Source organism: Mytilus edulis, chromosome 7 (assembly GCF_963676685.1).
Source record: "Mytilus edulis chromosome 7, xbMytEdul2.2, whole genome shotgun sequence".
Classification (NCBI taxonomy): domain Eukaryota; kingdom Metazoa; phylum Mollusca; class Bivalvia; order Mytilida; family Mytilidae; genus Mytilus; species Mytilus edulis.
In genome coordinates, this window is record NC_092350.1 from 8,248,647 (window position 1) to 8,268,118 (window position 19,472).

A 19,472-nucleotide genomic window follows, 5' to 3' on the forward strand; every position below is an offset into this window, starting at 1 on the left:
AAAACTCAAGGTTATATTATCACATTTCATTTAAGATCAAAACCGACTGATTTCTGCTATTTTACAATCCAAACTGGTGCAAGACGCAAACCATCTTAGTATTGTTCAACATTTGATAAATATACTGGAAAATTATCTTCGTATTAAATTAGAGTCATATAATATCATGTTACTATAGCTAACAATATTCTGATACATTCATATGGTTCAACATTTTATTTTGTAACACGATACAAAATCTCTGCTGCTATGTTTGAACTGAGACTTTACTATGTTTGATCTCCTTTACCATTTAGTTGATTGATTGATTGCTTGTAACTTAGCGTCCAGTGGTCTGTATTTCATTTTCAGGACGAGGACACTCATATAAACATTACATTACATTAACATTATAAAGTCGAGGAATGAATGCCAAAGTGACATTATTTCAAAGTATCCCCTAGTCATCCATAGTGTTAAGTCTTATATACGAATTAGTTCAAGTCACATCGGACATAATGACAGTTCATGGACCGTTCGTTCCTACAGCTTTTCGGAGGAGAGCCGTGGTGTAGTGGTTAGTGCATCGGACTACTATCGAAAAGTTCCTGGTTCGATACCCGTTCCTGGGAGAAAATTTCAGGGACTGAATTTTCTGCTCTCCCTCGACATCATTTGCGATTATGGTTTTGAGGAACGATGATAGTCCGTCGTAATGGAACGATAAATTGCTGGCCCGTGTTAATAGAGAGCCATATCTCTTGTACGTTCAAGACACATTTGTAGATTTCGAAAAAGAGGAAGCTAATGCCGCTACAAAGCCACACTCGCATCCGCAAAGTGGAAAGGGATTCATATGAGTTGCAATAACTTGTTTCCCAATTCACTATAAACAATTATGTTTAAATTAAAATCAATAAATTAAACTGCAAATTAAAAGCCAATATGGCTCTTAGGTTGAGGAATAACTTGTTAAATTTCTGAAGAATCTGTACAAGTTTCATACTAACACAACCGTCTTCCTTACATTTTAAAGTATTGTGTTATTTCTATCATAAAAGGGAAAAAAACATATTTGGTCAGTTTACATTCAATCATGCCTAGAGCAATATCTTATTAAAAGGGTGATGTGAAGCATGGTGTGTGTAGTATTTATTAATTCACACATCAAACGATTTTAAATTATTGATTTAGCGGTTGGTTTTATTTTTTTACCTACAGAACAGGTGGAAATTTGTTTCTGTAGGTTGATAGATGTTTTAAGGCGGCAATAAAATCAAAACGTATAAGTCTAAACGAACCAAACTTTAGTTAAAAACTAAGACAAGGTATATAAAATGCGAACATTTAACTGTTAATAATGATACTGTGTTTGAAACAAAGTTTTCTCAGTTTTGGAAAGTATTCACCAGGTCCTAATATGGTAAGAAAAAAAACCAGATTATAAAATGAGAGGCACATGCTCGAAACACCAAATCCAGCATTTGATTGGTTGAAATCTCAGTCCGAGTATGCAAATCATACTCCAATTTTTATGACCGATAGAGGTTTGATACAACTCGTACATCTGTAAAACATGAACTATGTATAATTATCTCTATACCTTTGTAATTTGGTTTGTGAGAATAAAGATATATATAAACACCGAATCTTAGAATATGTGCTAAGAGTCGTCTTGCTGTAAGGTAAATGCGTCTGCTTCATTTAAAAGTCTTATTATGAATTTAAGGCAAAGAACAACAATAAAACCGCTGTTAATTTGCTCTGGCTTTTGTTAAGTGCATCTAGGGATTGTTCTTATGTATAGATACACCACACATGTTCACTTTAATTAAAACCATATCGAGGGGGTGGATTTAAAAAACAATATTACGTAACATACTTATAGCTTGTGTCAGTAATTGACTTTTTCTTTATAAGAAATATTTTTTTTTAGTATTTAGATAATATATAATTTCATGTTTTGTCGTTTTCTAAAGAAAAACAACATTTCTACAAAATCCTTTTCCCCCTATTGAATTTAGATATATTGATCCAGCTCTAGATTTTCATTAAGTTAGTATAATCATGTATTGTACAAAAATGGATGGATAATACTTCAATGGCAGGGCGAAATATATAGCTCATAAATATGCCAAATATTCGAGAAAATAAAATTTCAAAATACAAATGATAAAAAAAAAGAGATACTGAGAGTCAATCAAAATTTAAAGTATGAACAAATAAAATCTATTAAAATATAGATCTCGCATTTCGTCATCCTCACTTTAAATTATAATAATACGAGCACGCCAGTTGTGATAGATCAAAATAATACTAAATAAGATTGGAAAAATTCAACCCAGCACCAGTTTTAAAAGACTAACAAAACAAAACATAACCCAAACATCAGTAAAATCATACACGAAGCACAACACTGAAAACTAAATAGACTGAGCGGCACACACTTATAAAAAGTCGTGACCTGGATTTGGACTACAAGAATATGAAAAAGAGCGATAATGTAAAAAATTAATATGATTACGGAATAAAACGTGTTGTCATAGACAAGTTTAGTATATAAATAGTGTATAAAGTAAAATCACAAAAATACTGAACTTAGAGGAAAATCAACTCGGAAAGTCCATAATCACATGGCAAAATCAAATAACAAAACGTATTAAAAACGAATGGACAAGAACTGTCATATTCCTGACTTGGTACAGGCATTTTCAAATGTAGAAAATGGTGGATTAAACCTGGTTCTATAGCGCTAACCCTCTCACTTTAATGACAGTCTCACCAAATTCCGTTATATTTACATTGATGCGTTAAATAAACAGACACAATAAATAAAATAGTCAAAATATGGGTACATCAGTCATCATCGTATAACAATTCTAAAAGGAACAATTTAACAGAACACAAACACATCTACTATCTACGAACACATTCATTGATTTGAGTGTCTGATGTCAGAAAATTTTATACGTCACATAAATGTGTCGTTCAATGTGCATACAAACGATTTTAAAATTTTATTTAGGCAATGTTAGCATACAGGGTTAAAAAATTAAAAGTATGTAAGAATGAATTTCAGACAGTTAAAATGCACGTGTTTATTACTATATATAACGATATATAGACACGTTTTCACTTTATGTAATATCTTAAGGCTAGCTTTAGAATCAAATCACAATATTTATTTTACACTGACCTTTAAATAAGACATAAATAATGACCAACTGACTAGTTCAACCATCAGTTATTTTTGTTAGTTTTGTTATTGAAAGAACTAAAACCCATTCGATAATAAATTCATTTTAATTTAATTTTCATTTAAAGAATTTTACTGAATGATATTGCATATTTTGTCATCGTTAACGTACACTCTATAGATCGTCAGAAGTCGAAACATTTAATCCAGCTTTACATTTAGTATATTGAGTACTTATATAGGCATACAAATCTTGTCACTAGAGCTTACGTGATTTTTAAGGCACATTGAATTTTGAAAGGTAACAGAACCAGTCCTGCGTTTTACAATCTTACTAAATGTATACAAAAGACAGTACAACAAAACCATCAACAACAAAATACACAACTTATCAAACAAAATGAGAAAAAAAAACCACGCAGAAATATGATAGCAATGAGAATTAATAATATATAAATAGCGGTTATACGTTATAAAATGTTCCTTATGGAGAAGTACTAACTTTTTCATTTTACTCTGATAAATTTACAATGTTTTTTTTTTATCGCTGAAATCATTTCTGTATTAACAGAGAGTGATATTTAATGATATCTAGACTTATTTAGTCGTATGAAAAAGAATACCGACAAATGATTGGAATTCCAATAGAAACTTAAAAATTACTATGTACCTCTTAAATTCCAGATTTAATTCTTTACTGTTAGGATTAAAACGCATTGCAAAGCTGCTTAATGACCAAACATTTAGATAATGTATTCTTAGTTAGAATTTTTCTAGTTATAAGCATTCACACTGACTCCCGAAGGGAGTATTTATTACAGAAAGGTCGATTTGGGTTACTTTCAATAATGTTCTGAGAAACATGACAGACAATTCATATTTATTATTTGAAATTTTCTGTTTTATTTTTATTCAACAACAAATTGCACTTTCTGCTGTTAACAATATGCAACACTAGTCCAGCATTCAAGTGTCCCTGTTTGTTTATACCAGAAATCCATGGTTGTTTTCTGGTAAGCATCATTATATATATCAACTCTAACAGATACATTATAACATTATCAGCAGTGAAATAATAAACAAGTAAATATCAGTGAGACTTATTTGTTTAACTATATATATAAAAAAATACTTTATATATCATTTAGCAATAAATGACTTTTGAGCATTGTTTCCAGAAATTTTTCATATTTTCTCCGTTAACGTATGCACTGTTTTTCTAGCAAATAACTTCCTGGTTGAAACAAAATTATCACACCGTTTATGACTTTAAAAATAAAACATCCAGAAGTGATGTTGCATTTTCATAGGTATGTCTAAATCAGAATATATCAGTAGTATAAAGAAGATCAAGAGTAAATACTTTTTTTAATCTTTCTTTTTGTAACGGTTAATTGATCTAAAGTAAATAGCCCGTTATTCGTCACAGGTAGCTGGTTCATATTTCTTATTTGTTTTTTTTATGTGAATGTATTCAGTAAGGTCAAGGATTGCACGTTTTATTAATTTTCATTACATTAGGTGTATGGCTACATGTATCCTCAATTTGTCAACTGTTAAACCTTTAAGCAAGAAATCTTCAAATCTTATGCCTTATAGACTTTTTAACAATGTTTAATGAAGTTCGTAATTATACTACTGTTTCCAAAAATTCCATGGAAATTCAGTTTAGTAATTCTCATATTCATAATTTAATCAACCACCACCCTAAGAAAAAATACAAAAGAACAATAACATCTCAAAAACCATGATAATTTAGCAAGTTAAAACAAATTCATTCAAATGATGTCTTCTATATACATGTATATAACCGTGACTGCTATGTAATAAATAATTACCAAATACAACCAAGTGCATAGAATACGAGAATAAAAATCATTATACTTTAAATTAATACGCTCAGTGTGCATTATGTGCAAAGCTCAATTTTTCATTAATTATGTTAAACCATGCATTATTCTGTATTTTTTACTCCTTCAGATTTCGAATCATTCTGCCTCCTGTATACATTATTAAAAACGGGGGCTTTGTTACGAAATGTCTATAAAGATAATTGGTACAAAAGTTTTCAGTATATTAAATAAGAGTTCGGAAAACATACAAAAGAAATGCACCCATGTAATCTGATCTGTCTGTACCTATTAAATTTATTATAAAATTTCCTTTCAAACTGAATTGATAACTCATTAACTATTTACTTGTAATCTGTTCCGAATACGGACCCTGTAAAAAGTTTACTTTCATTACTTTCAATGTTTTAAAGTGATCTTACTTTCCTTTTTTAGTAATAGAACGCCACTCAGTTCTTTTTTTCTTTTCACCAAACTACTGTTGATCTTATTTTCCTTTAAGATATTTTTCCACTTCATGTATTCCCTCTCTTATCGATTGATGAATAATGTTTCATGCATAAACAATTCCGATTGAAACAAAATGCATAATTTTCTACCGGAATTGTATCCTATTACAGGAACAGAAATTCTGAATGGGGTGAAGTTTTGAGAATAAGATTTACCAAATGTTCAATTATTAAAGGCCATTTGTAAAGCTCAACATAACTAGAGGCTCTTAAGAGCCTGTGTCGCTCACCTTGGTCTATGTGCATACATGTATTAAACAAAGGAAACAGATGGATTCATGACAAAATTGTGTTTTGATGATGGTGATGTGTTTGTAGATCTTAATTTACTGAACATTCTTGCTACTTACAATTTTCTTTATCTATAATAAATATGACCCTTTAATTACACAGAGGGAAATATTTTGTAAAAATTTACAAAAATTTATAAAATAAATGAAAATACTATAAAGGGCAATAACTCTTTGAGGGGTCAACTGATCATTTAGGTCATGTTGACTTATATGTAGATCTTACTTTGCTGAACTTTATTGCTCTTGACAGTTTATCTCTATCTATACTAATATTCAAGATAATAACCAATCAGACCCATTGTATGGGATTCATACAATTGGTCTGATTTGTCTTAAATTACTGGACAAATAAATCTTGATCTGCTGAATATTTTCAACCCTTACCTGTTTTGCTTTAACTCCTTTATTTTTTGAGATTTTTAAAGCCCAACACTGTATATATTATCCCTATGTTCTCCTTAGCCATGGCGGCCATGTTTCAAAAAATAGATATATACTAAACACAATATGGATCCTTTAGCCTTAAATTGGTTTATAAGTTTCAGAGGAGAATATTCTAAAAGTTAAACAACATGATGAACTAATTATGTAAAGTTGAGTTAAAAGGCCAATATTCTAAGGGGTCAAAAGCCAAATTGGTTATTGTGCTTTGCTAATTGTTGAAGGCTGTACAGTAACCTATAGTTGTTAATTTCTGTGTCAGCTGATGGATCTTGACATAATAAACATTTTCACACCTGTCAAATTTGCTATAAAAGCTTAAGTTTTTGAGATATAAGCCCAAAACTGCATTTTACCCCTATGCTCTATGAATCTGAATAGCTACTGTCAAAAAACTAAGTCCATTTATCAGTTAAATACAGAAATTTTTTTTTCTTTCAAAAACTTACTCTGGATACAGTATGTTGGTCATAAACAAACTTAATTACCTATTTCCATTCTCAAAATTATTCTGTACAAACACAAAATTACAAGAGGGTTTACCTTCTTGACAAAGTTTAATTGTTGACTGTAAAACGTTAGACTCAATCTAAATGTTAACTTAAAACAAGAGTGCACACACTGAAATATCTCGCCTTCTTTACTTATCGTTGATATTATGTAGATAGTCCTAAATATAAAGCTTTATTACAAATGTCACATAAAATAAACATTTACTAAGAAAACTAAACATTGACCAATGAACCATGAAAATGAGGTCAATGTCAGAGGAATCATGCCTGGTAGACATGTACAGCTAACAATTCTTCCATATAACATATATAGTTGACCTATGGCTTCTATTTTAAGAAAAACAAACCAAAACACAAAAACTTAACACTGAGCAATGAACCGTGAAAATGAGGTCAAGGTCAATTAAAACCTGCCTGACAGACATATAGATCATAAATTTTGCATATAGTATTAGAAAAAAAACCAAACTCAAAACTTAACTTTGACCATTGAACCATGAAAATGAGGTCAAGGTCAGATGACATCGTTAAACATCAACACCTTATAATCATACACCAAATATAGTAAACCTATTGCATTCAATATAAGAAAAACAGACCAAAACACAAAAACTTAACTTTAACCACTGAACCATTAAAATGAGGTCAAGGTCAGATGACACCTGTCAGTTGGGCATGTACACCTAACAGTCCTTCCAAACACCGAATATACTAGACCTATTGCTTCTAGTATCTGAGATATGGACTTGACCACCAATTTATCCTTGTTTACTGACCCATGACATGAGGTCGAGGTCAATTGAAAACTGTCTGACAGGCATGAGGACCTTGCAAGGTACGTACATACCAAATATAGGTATCCTATTACTTATAGTAAGAGAGAATTTAACATTACAAAAATCTTAACTTTTTTCAAGTAGTCACTGAACCATGAAAATGAGATCAAGGACATTGGACATGTGACTGACGGAAACGTCGCAACATGAAGCATCTATATACAAAATATGAGGCATCAAGGTCTTCCACCTTCTAAAATATAAAGCTTTTAATAAGTTAACAAACGCTGCCGCCGCCGGATCACTATCCCTATGTCGAGCTTTCTGCCACAAAAGTCGCAGGTTCGACAAAAAACTAAGTTTACCCCCAAGATACGGAACACTTTAAAAAAAAGAATTAGTACTATATTCTAGCCATAAACAAGCTTCTGTCCAAATTCATTTGAATTCAATGAAGTCTTTACAAAATTATTATTATTTTTAACAACGTGTGCCTTTTATAACCATTAAGATTTTGTGAAAGTTACTTATAAAGTTAACTAGAATATAACAACGTGAAATAAGTTGTTTCTCAATAGCCTGCGTATTTAGATCTAAATATATATATATATTTTTTACTTAAGTATAGCATTTTCCTTCTCCCATATCGAAGTATTTCCACGAAGAAGAAAAAAACGCTAAAACACGTAAAAAGAATCGCTAAAAAAAACCCACAAATATTCACTTATATAAGACTTGTAAAATTTAATGAGATATGAAAATAAATAACACATAACCTACCTTAATCTAATTGTGATTACTTGTGTCTGAGATGAGTTAAAGTCCCTATTATCAGATTCTATTTTCTGAATATGTTGGAACATTCAATGAACAGTCCAACGAATTCACTGTTTGATGTAATTATGGGTAAATTTGACGGGTTCAATTTAATTAAAGGTAGTTTAAATAATTTTTAATTTTTTGCACGAATTGAAAGGATAGCACTACGTGAGTTTTAAAAAGACATAGTTGTACAATATTTTGAAATGAAGCATTTTCCTAATTAATTTCTATACAAGCTTATGTTAAAACGGGCTTTTACATCACTTGTGAAAATAAGCCGAGTTCAGTAGCTCATATCTTAATATACAATACCTATGTACAATTAAAGACGTGTGGTATGATTTAAAAAGGGACAACTATCCAACAGAGTTCGAATGAAGTGGACGTAAGCAATTGAAAGCAACAATACGGCCTTCAAAAATGAGTAAAACCGTATAGTGACGAGCAGAAAAAGCCCGCCATGAAAAGTGGGAAACCATTCAAACAAGAAAACTGAAGGCATCATTTATAAGAAAAATGTCTACGAAAAACAAGCTCGAAAAGTACATAAATAATGTGGGGGGAAAAGGGGGGGGGGGGCTAAAAACATGTTTGTGAGAGATTAATTCCCCTTACCTGGGACAGTGATTAAACATCACAACTTAAAGAACAACTTGTAAATATCAGTTGCAATTATATTAACTCCAATGATTGGTACGAGGCACAAAACAACTTTTATAAAAAACAAAATAGGCTCAACACCGAAATCATGGTAATCCCAGTTATTGAAAGCCAGTTTAAAGCCAATTGAATTCCATTTAATGCATAGCACAATAAATTTAATGCGAGTTAAACTTAGAGAAAGACTTTCAAGTCTTTCAAGCTGTTTAGAATTCGATGGGAGTATTAAGGTTAAATCAGAATATTTTGTGGAGTGTCTTGCATGCTCTATGTACTCAAAACAGCCCTTATACGATACAACTTTGTTAAGGGTCCGGAATTCCAATCCAACCCAGCTTAACCCGTTTCTTCTATTCACTTTTCCTCGAAATCTCATGTTAGAAGTCTGTTTAATATGAATAAAAGAAGAAGCAATCAAGTAGAGGAACACTGATTGTTCTCATTGGAATAACGACATTTTGTTGAAAATCACGTCAGTCAATTGAAACAAATACGTTGTCAATAAATAAAAAGGCATCTTGATGACATTACTCGCTCCTGTGTAGGTCGTCTGCGTCATAACATTTTCTGCAGTTGGTCAGGAACAGGTTGAAGACGCCATTTTGGTATGTCGCCATCTTGGTTTTGCTGAGTAATTTTTGGTTTGTTTACTATTTTAATGTTTCTTTAAAGTCGATACTCCACAATGGCTGTTTTCATGGCCAGGTTGATCCACTGGGCAGCCCACTAACCACGACGATGTATTGTTGGTAGATGAATCATTGACTCTGCAGTAGATGACTGCAATTGTACAGTTTACAATTGCAAAACTACGTTACAATAGCCCTCGGACGTCTGGACAGCATGTGACACTCACCCATCCACAATAGGTTTCAGAGTGTCGCTGACGCGGGGTCTACTGTAAGGGACGTCTCAAGCCTACTAGTTTATCGTTGAACCATCTGAGCAGCGTAACATGTTGTAGCCAACGGGTAATCAGGAGCTGAGCCAGCACGTCCTTTCAGCTGTAAGGACTGAGACGTGGATTGGACAGATTCAAAACCATACACGAAGCAATCGGCCACGAAGCAACCGGCCACGAATCATCACATTGAAGACTAATAAGATTGAGCAGCATGAACTTATAATAAGTCGTATCTTTGATTTCGACTGGGAACATTATATCTATATCTTTTTCCCTGATTTAGACAACGATAATATGATTGTCAAAATAATAAAAGAGCAGCAGTATAATTACGGAATAAAATGTGTTGTCATAGACAAGTTTAGTATATATAAACAGTGTATGTGATAATTGCTGACATGATTTGAGGACATTTTTTTTCCAGACAGTTAAAATGAACGTATTTATAACTATGTAACGATTAATAGACCTGTTTTCCCTTTATGTAATATCTGAAGACTAGCTTTTGAATCAAATCACAATATTTATTTTACACTGACCTTTAAATAAGACATAAATAATGACCAACTAAAGTGAATCCTCACTGTAGTAATGTGATGTGATGTATAGACCATAGTGATTTTAGTTAGTTGTGTTTTTGAACTATAATCCTAACCATAATAATTTAATTTTAGTTCAATTTTCATTTAAAGAATTTTACTGAATGATATTGCATATTTTGTCATCGTTTCAAGTTCACTTGATAGATCGTCAGAAGTCGAAACATTTAATCCAGCTTTACATTTAGTATATTGAGTACTTATATAGGCATACAAATCTTGTCACTAGAGCTTACGTGATTTTAAAGGATATTGAACTTTGAAAGGCAACAGAACCAGTCCTGTTTTTTCCAAAATAAATCTCACTAAATGTATACAAAAGGCCGCCGTACAAAAAAAACCAAAAAACAACAAATAAACAAACAAAATGAAAACGATACCAGACGTATGATACCAATGAGAATTAATAGATATGAATACCGGTTATGCGTAATAAAATGTTCCTTATGGAGAGGTACTGACTTAATTTTTCATTATCATTCTGATAAATTTACACAGTGTTTTTTTTATAGCTGAAATCAGTTGTGTATTAAACAGAGAGTGAGATTTTATGGTATTGGTCTCGTGTAGTCATAGGAAAATGAATACCGACAAGTGATTGAAATTCCAATAGAAACTTACTATGCCCCTCTTAAAATCCAGATTTAGTTCTTTACTGTTAGGAACCGAACGCATTGCAAAGCTGCAAAAAAACCAAAACTTTAGATAATGTATTTTTAGTTAGCATTTTTCTAAATATCAACATTTACACTGACTTCCAAATGGAGCAGTATTTATTACAGAAAGGGGTGGGGGGAATAGGGGGTCCGTTAACATGTTAATAGCATCTCGATTTTGGCATAAATAGTTTACAACAAATGCAAAAATGCTGTTTACGGTTGAAAACAGTTAACAGTTTTGATTTATCTCAGATTAGCTTAGCAGTTAACAACACCTTGAAAAAGGCCAAAACAGGTAAACATAAAAAGGTATTGACACCCCCCATCCCCACCCCTTCTACAAAAAGGCCATCGATTTCGGTTAATATCAATATGATTCTAAGAAACATGACAGAAGACGACTTCGGTTTTCCTTTTTCTCGAAAAAATATCATGGAGAAAAATTACGTTTACCTGCAAATTGTGATACATAGGAGCATAGTCAATCATAGTTTATAATAATGCTAATAAATATCATGCTCCTACATTTGTTTTTAATTGTAATAATTGCATATTAATGAATTACCTTATTGTAATATTTGTCGCTTACTATATTTAATGTAATATTTATTGTACTTGATACCTATAAGCTGTATTGTTTTTGGAATAAAGAATATATAATATTTACCGCCAAATTTATATATCTGATTACCGAAAAGTATGTTGACAAGAAAAAAAAAACCAATCATGCAACGTTCACCTTTAAAACCTATAACCTTGAAAATATTATTTCACATATAAAGTAATTTCCATACCAAAATTATTGTATTCAAGACTACTTTTCCTTTCCTATTGTTCATTTTCCTTTTCTTGATGGCGGTGTTCTATTAGCCCTGTTTGTGGGTGCATATTTGTTAGCCTATTGGTTATTTAAATGAATGTATTCAGTAAGGTCTCGGGTTTCAATGAGCGTTCTATTTGCATTGCACTAGGCACATTGCTTTCATAATTATGTCAAATGCAAGAAATAAACAAAAAATAGTATTCGCATTCATTTTTGTTTTATTAAAATATTGTTTATAAAACTAAAAAAAATCCGAATTGTTCTTCAAATCTTATGCCTTATAGACTTATTAATGAAGTTCGTAATTATACTACTGTTTCCCAAAATTCCATAGGAATTCAGTTTAGTAATTCTCAAAATCATAAGTCTAATCAACCACCACCCTAAGAAAAAATACAAAAGAACAATAACATCTAAAAAACCATGATAGTTTAGCAAGTTAAAACAAACTCATTCAAATGATGTCTTCTATATATATATATATATGGTAACACACGGCCAGCGAAAGCTCTTTATTTTGAGAGCCCATGTGGTCGTGGTCTAGCGGGACGGCTGCAGTGCAGGCGATTTGGTGTCACGATATCACAGTAGCATGGGTTCGAATCCCGGCGAGGGAAGAACCAAAAATTTGCGAAAGCAAATTTACAGATCTAACATTGTTGGGTTGATGTTTAGACGAGTTGTATGTACATTATGTACACAGCCATGTATCACCATCATTGATGGCGATCCGATGGATACATCTGTTTTAGAGTTGTCACTAACTCAGACGTACTTATAAATATAATTATTTTCTGTGACTGTATATTACATTAATTTGTAGGATCCTTTACTATAGATAATTTAACTGATCTGTAACAGTAACATCTTCATGCCTTATATATCATGTACTGTAGTACGCCGCTAGATTAAAACTGACGAGGAAAGGTAACATACGGCCAGCGAAAGCTCTTTATTTTGAGAGCCCAGGTAGTCGTGTGGTCTAGCGGGACGGCTGCAGTGCAGGCGATTTGGTGTCACGATATCACAGTAGCATGGGTTCGAATCCCGGCGAGGGAAGAACAAAAAATTTGCGAAAGCAAATTTACAGATCTAACATTGTTGGGTTGATGTTTAGACGAGTTGTATATATATATATATATATATAACCTTGACTGCTATGTAATAAATAATTACAAAATACAACCAAGTGCATAGAATACGAGAATAAAAATCATTATACTTTAAATTAATACGCTCAGTGTGCGTTATGTGCAAAGCTCAATTTTTTATGAATTATGTTAATTTAGTTTATTTGGCCCTTTTAATTTTTTGGATTCAAGCGTCACTGATGAGTCTTTTGTAGACGAAACGCGCGTCTGGCGTATATACAAAATTTAGTCCTGGTATCCATGATAAGTTTATTTTCATTAATTATGCTAAACCATGCATTGTCCTGTATTTTTTTTCGCCTTCAGATTTCGAATCATTCTGCCTCCTGCATTCCTGTATACATTATTGTAAGCGGGGGCTTTGTTACGAAATGTCTATAAAGATAATTGGTACAAAGGTTTTCAGTATATTAAATAAGAGTTCGGAAAACATACAAAAGAAATGCACCCATGTAATCTGATCTGTCTGTACCTATTAAATTTATTATAAAATTTCCTTTCAAACTGAATTGATAACTCATTAACTATTTACTGGTAATCTGATCCATGTTAAACGTTTACTTTCTTTCATTAGTTCCAATGCAATGACCTCGTTTTGGATGTGATATTACTATCCTTTACTAGTAATAGAACACCACTCAGTTCTTTTTTTTTTCTTTTCATAACTCCTGTTACTTTTGTTTCTTAAAGATATTTTCCTAATATTCCCTCACTTTTCGACGGATGAATATTTTTTCATGTATAAAAACTTCTGATAGGAACAATAGGTATGATTTTCTTTTTTCTTGTATCCTATTACAGGAACAGAAATTATGAATGGGGTGAGATTTTGAGAATACTAAGATTTACCAAATGTGCCATTTGTAAAGCTCAACATAAATGCAAGTGATCGACACGGGCTCTTTATGGCCACTAGTTTTTGTTTTTTTTTCCTTTCTTTTCTCTTGAAAACTTTTATGGATAAATAGAAACTCTAAATAGCAAAAATTCGTAAGGGTTCACGCGTAACCACGGTGGGTATGGTTGTCCTGCGAGAGAACGTTCTGTGCTGGTGATTCGGTCCTGACGGGTGCTGGTGATCAATGAAAAAATGTAAACAAAGACGAAAATGATGATTTTTGACGTTTTCACTCATAAAAAATGGAAGAAAACAGTTGAGATTTTTCAATTTTGTTTCTTATGGGTTCATATGTAAACCATTAAAAAGTTGACCCTCTAAACTGTTTCAGTAAGCGTAACACAAAAGTGCTCATTTTCAGAAAATCTAGAACTGAAAAAATAAAACAAAAATGCTCATAGAGTCCGCTTTCCATACCGCAATCCACACGGCAAAACTATTTTGTGAAAAAACATTGCAATTTATTAAAATTTAGCATTTTCTCAATTTATTCGTGTCCTGATACTGTGCTGGTGGGTCCTGATACGGTGCTGGTGATTTTGGATAAGAAGTTGGTCATATTTGTAACAAATGTTACAAAATCAATAAAATTGGGCAGATAATTGTTGTCAATAGGAACTATGACTCCTATTTTAGCTCTTGTGCATCCATTTGGCTATTTAATATGTGTTTTCAAATGATCGTAACTTGTATTACATAATTACATAAAAGGGCAACATCTTTCATCCAATATCAGATAACAATATATAGTATCTAAAATAAGAATAGTTTTATTAAGATATTAAATGCCCCTTACATTGATGCTTCAACAATGATCAAAGCCCATGCCGCATAGACATGTTTGTTAGCGCTCCGCATACCCCTCCCCACTTCCACCCAACCAACCCTCCCCATTTCCTCCTTCATTGTTACAGTGGTGTACCAACACAACAATTTATCACATAAAATAATAACACAAAGACACACATTATTGAACAACGAATGCTCGCAGGTACTGAAAGCTAGTTCAAAGCCGCATTTTCAACTAATAGATAAACCATGTTCTCATATACAAATTGAAAAATTCCAATCGTGTCGATTAAAAAAGTCTCAAAACTTAAGTTCAGATTTTAATGTTTGATGAAGCAGAACTTTAAAAATGTGCAGTAAATCTTGTGCTCACAACAGTTATTGTCATAATTATGTATACATAAGACTTATAAAGGAATTAAGAAGGTACCAAGAAATATTTTACAGTTCAATTTAATGATCATGAATGGAAGGAAATGGTACGGAAGTTTACATAGGACAAAAAGAAATTGATAGTATTTTTTGGCGAAAGACTTAAACGCTTCTTTGCATTATATAGTACAGCTCTTCTATAAAAGCATGCAAAAAAAAACTTTGATTGACTTGCTTGCTATGTTTGCTTAAATGTTTTGAGGTAGGCGGAGTTTCAAAACATACTGGGATTTGATTGGACAAATACAAACTGACAGGAATTATAGTTAATGTTTATTGTCCAAACAAATTCTAGTATATAGTAAACAGACTACTTACCTGTCGTTTACAAACATCCAAACAATCATAGCAAGCAATTTGATCAATGGTTTGCTTTGCATATATTTATAGAAGAGCTGTAAATTCTAAAAAAAAATTCTTGTTGTCGTAGATGGTTAAATCCTCAACAAAATCTCAATAACTTTGTTGGAACGAATAAAGGTTTTAAATCAAATTTTCGTGGACTTTTTAGCTTCCACCCTGACGAGGCATGTTAGCTTTTCGTATGCTGTTGCACCTGAAGCACGGAACATTTCACATTTCCATCTTCTTTTCTGAAATATTTTTCCCAGCTCATACTTGACAGGATTGTTATCCTAGTAAAAGGTGTAACCAATGAATTGAACACAAGTTAAAAATTCCACAATACTATATAATTCATTTTATGTGTCAATTTGTTCGAAAAAAGTCGAAAAGAAGAGAGTTTTTTTAATGTCATGATTATCTGTCGCTTTCTAGATCTATGCTTAGCATTTATTTCAGATGACATGGACTCCTCACCCTGTTGACCCTGCTGCCTTTCATAACTTTATCCGTATACATATATTAATAGATAAACAAAAGGCTGCAACTGGTATTTTTGTATTTAAAATGATTCGTTGTAACGAGAATATTTGTGGTGAATGGAAACTGTGAGGGTCAAAATCTTAAATTGCTTATAAATGTTGCTGGACCCAGTTTCGTTATCTGATCTGAATTTTCTGAAATGTGCAAGGTAGATAGACATTGGCCTTTTGATTTTTTTTTACTCGGTAAGTTTTGCCCTAATTGCTTGAACTTTTGCAATATTAAAGCCGATTTCAATGAGTGTGTAGACCAAGGGAATATCTTTGGTTATCTTGCTTGCTGAACAGAAAAGTCATTGTTAGGTTATGTAAACTACCCTACTTTAAGAGTAGACTAGTCCGACAAATGACACATCTTTCTGTCTGTAGGACCAGGCTACTTCGAAAGGAGGGTAGTATACCTTACCTAACAATGAATTCACGGTTTAGCTAACAAGCAAGCTAACCAAAGATATTACCTTTGCCTACATACTCAATGGAATCGGCTGTAACTAAAAACTCGAATACATTTTAAAACAGACAGTGGTCATGTTTGTTGATGAATATTGTTTTTCCTAGATTCTTACGAGAAACTATGCCAAGCTTAAAACTTTCACTGTAATCTCGCTCTAACTTACCCCCCCCCCCCCCCCCCCCCAAAAAAAAAAAAAAAAAAATAAACAGCTGCGCCATGAGCGCATGATACGCCCGACGTCTTGTGTGGAAGTTTTATGCAATAATCATAAATAGTTTCTGAGAAAGTTTTAAGCAATTACCATTTATTGCTTTTGAGACTAGGCGGGACATGTGAACCCCCCCCCCCCCCCCCCCCACCCTGTTTTTTTTTTTTTTTACAAATATCACTAAAATTAAATTTTGAATCAAACCAAAAAGTATACAGATCTTTAGATTAATATAACAAAGAAGTGTGTACAGTTTCAAGCAATAATCATAAATTGTTTTTGAGATACGGCGCGACATGTAAAAAACCCTCCCCCTTTTTTACAAAATACTCAATAACTCAAAAATGAAATTTTAAATCATCACCAAAAAGTATACAGATATTAAGATTAATATAACTAAGAAGTGTGTAAAGTTTTAAGCAATAATCAAGAATCGTTTTTGAGATACGGTGCGACATGTGAAAAAAAACACCCCTGTTTTAGTTACAAAGTGCCGTAACTAAAAAAGTTTAAATCTTATTTTCACCAAAAAGTATACAGATCATTTGACCATCATAAAGAACACTTATATTAAGTTTCATGAAATTTAGATAAGTCGTTCTCAAGTTACGGTGCGACATGTTTACGCCGGACAGACAGACGGACGGACGGACGGACGGACGGACGGACGGACGGACGGACACCGGACATTTGTATACCATAATACGTCCCGTCAAAATTTTGACGGGCGTATAAAAACCAAACAAACAAACCCGCAATACTATTGTCATTCTCATAGTCAGCACTAAATTGTTTACAAACAAATGTGTTTTAAGCTGCTAAAGACATATGATTCAAACGCTCAGAAAGTACTTTGTTCTATATTTTTGCTCTCCATTTTTATGCAAAACCTTTTACATTTTTATTTTATGGGTTATTGTTGAAGGTCGTACGATGACGTATGGTTGTTAACACATACTTCCTTTGGTTTCTTATGGAAATTTGTCCATTGACAACAAACATACCACATCATCTACTTTATATAAGTATTGTATAATTTACAACGTATTTTGGTGAGCTTGCAAAATGATAATAATCCCGAAAATCGTAAACATATTTTCTTATCTTAAAAGGGTGCAAGAAGGGTTCCATTAACAGGCCAATAAATAAGATTACAGTTAATTAAAAAAAATTAGAAATATAGGGGTATTTTTTCTCTCATAATAACAGTAAACAGATTCACAACAATGTCAATTTCAAGAAAGCAGACAACAGTTAATTAGCCAAAAACAGTACAGCATCAATGATCTTGAATATATGCCACATTTAACTAAAATATAAAGGCACAGAACCAGGACATAAGAGCACAGAACCAGGACCGTTTTTCTTATCACCAGCACTGCGTCAGGACAATTCCGTTTAACGAACTTGCACGACTTTTGCAATATAATATTGTTGTAATATACTTTGCATGGTACTTATGACGCATCAGAGAAAAATTAAGCAACAAAACAGTCGTTTTATTGCCGTTCTGATACAATGTAAACAAACCCACCAGCACAGAATCAGGACCCACCAGCACCTGACAGGACCAAATCACCAGCACAGAACGTTCTCTCGCAGGACAACCATACCCACCGTGGTAACCCTGTGTTTCGCCTACGATTGCTGATGTCGGTGTAAAAGTGTAATGTTGACTTAAAAAAGTTAGTTCATTCATCAGGAAAATACAGAAATATAAAATAATATGACTGTCTGTAAAGTTAACAATGTACACTGTAAATAACAAATAAATCTACCAGAAAAATACTGAAAATGAAAATATGTATTCAAAACTTTGCATCAGCGATTATCTCTTGATGATAAAAAAAAACCTCTGCTTAAGTTTTAAAATATTCTATGAAGATTTGACAAAGTTTGATGCCTTACAAACTTTAACCCCAGACTGTATCTACTTGCTAACTGTGAAATAAACTAACTTAAAGTTCAATATCATTAAAAATCGAACAAGAGTGCAAACGCTAAAATGTCTCTCCTTCTTTACTAATCATTGATATTATGTTGATTATATAGTTTTACATATAAATCTGTATTGCAACTGTCACATAAATTTAACATTAACCAAGAAAACTAAATATTGACCAATGAACCCTGAAAATGAGGTCAAGGTCAAATGAACCATGCCAGGCAGACATGTACAGCTAACAATTCTTCCATATGAGAAATATAGTTGACCTTTTGCTTATAGTTTAAGAAAAACAGATCAAAACACAAAAACTTAACAATAAGCAATGAACCGTGAAAATGAGGTCAAGGTCAAATGAACCATGCCAGGCAGACATATACAGCTAACAATTCTTCCTATGAGAAATATAGTTGACCTTTTGCTTATAGTTTAAGAAAAACAGATCAAAACACAAAAACTTAACAATTATAAGCAATGAACCGTGAAAATGAGGTCACGGTCAAATAAAACCTGCTCGACTGACATATAGATCATAAAATAATTCCATACACCAAATATAGTTGACCTGTTGTATATAGTATTAAACTGTACCATGAAAATGAGGTCAAGGTCAAATGAAACCTGCCGACAAGACATGTACACCTTATAATCATTCCATATACCAAATATAGTAGACCTATTGCATACA

General features: G+C 32.5%; 1 protein-coding gene across 1 annotated transcript in view; it reads right to left on the bottom strand.

Annotated features, from left to right (window-relative positions):
• LOC139529850 (uncharacterized) overlaps positions 1-8,440 on the bottom strand; it is a 119,316-nt gene extending 110,876 nt beyond the window's left edge. The window contains exon 1 of the mRNA XM_071325789.1: positions 8,337-8,440. Within this exon, the coding sequence (XP_071181890.1) occupies positions 8,337-8,419 (83 nt within the window). The 5' untranslated portion in view covers positions 8,420-8,440. The remainder of the gene's footprint in view (positions 1-8,336) is intronic.
• Between the last annotated feature and the right edge of the window lie 11,032 nt (positions 8,441-19,472).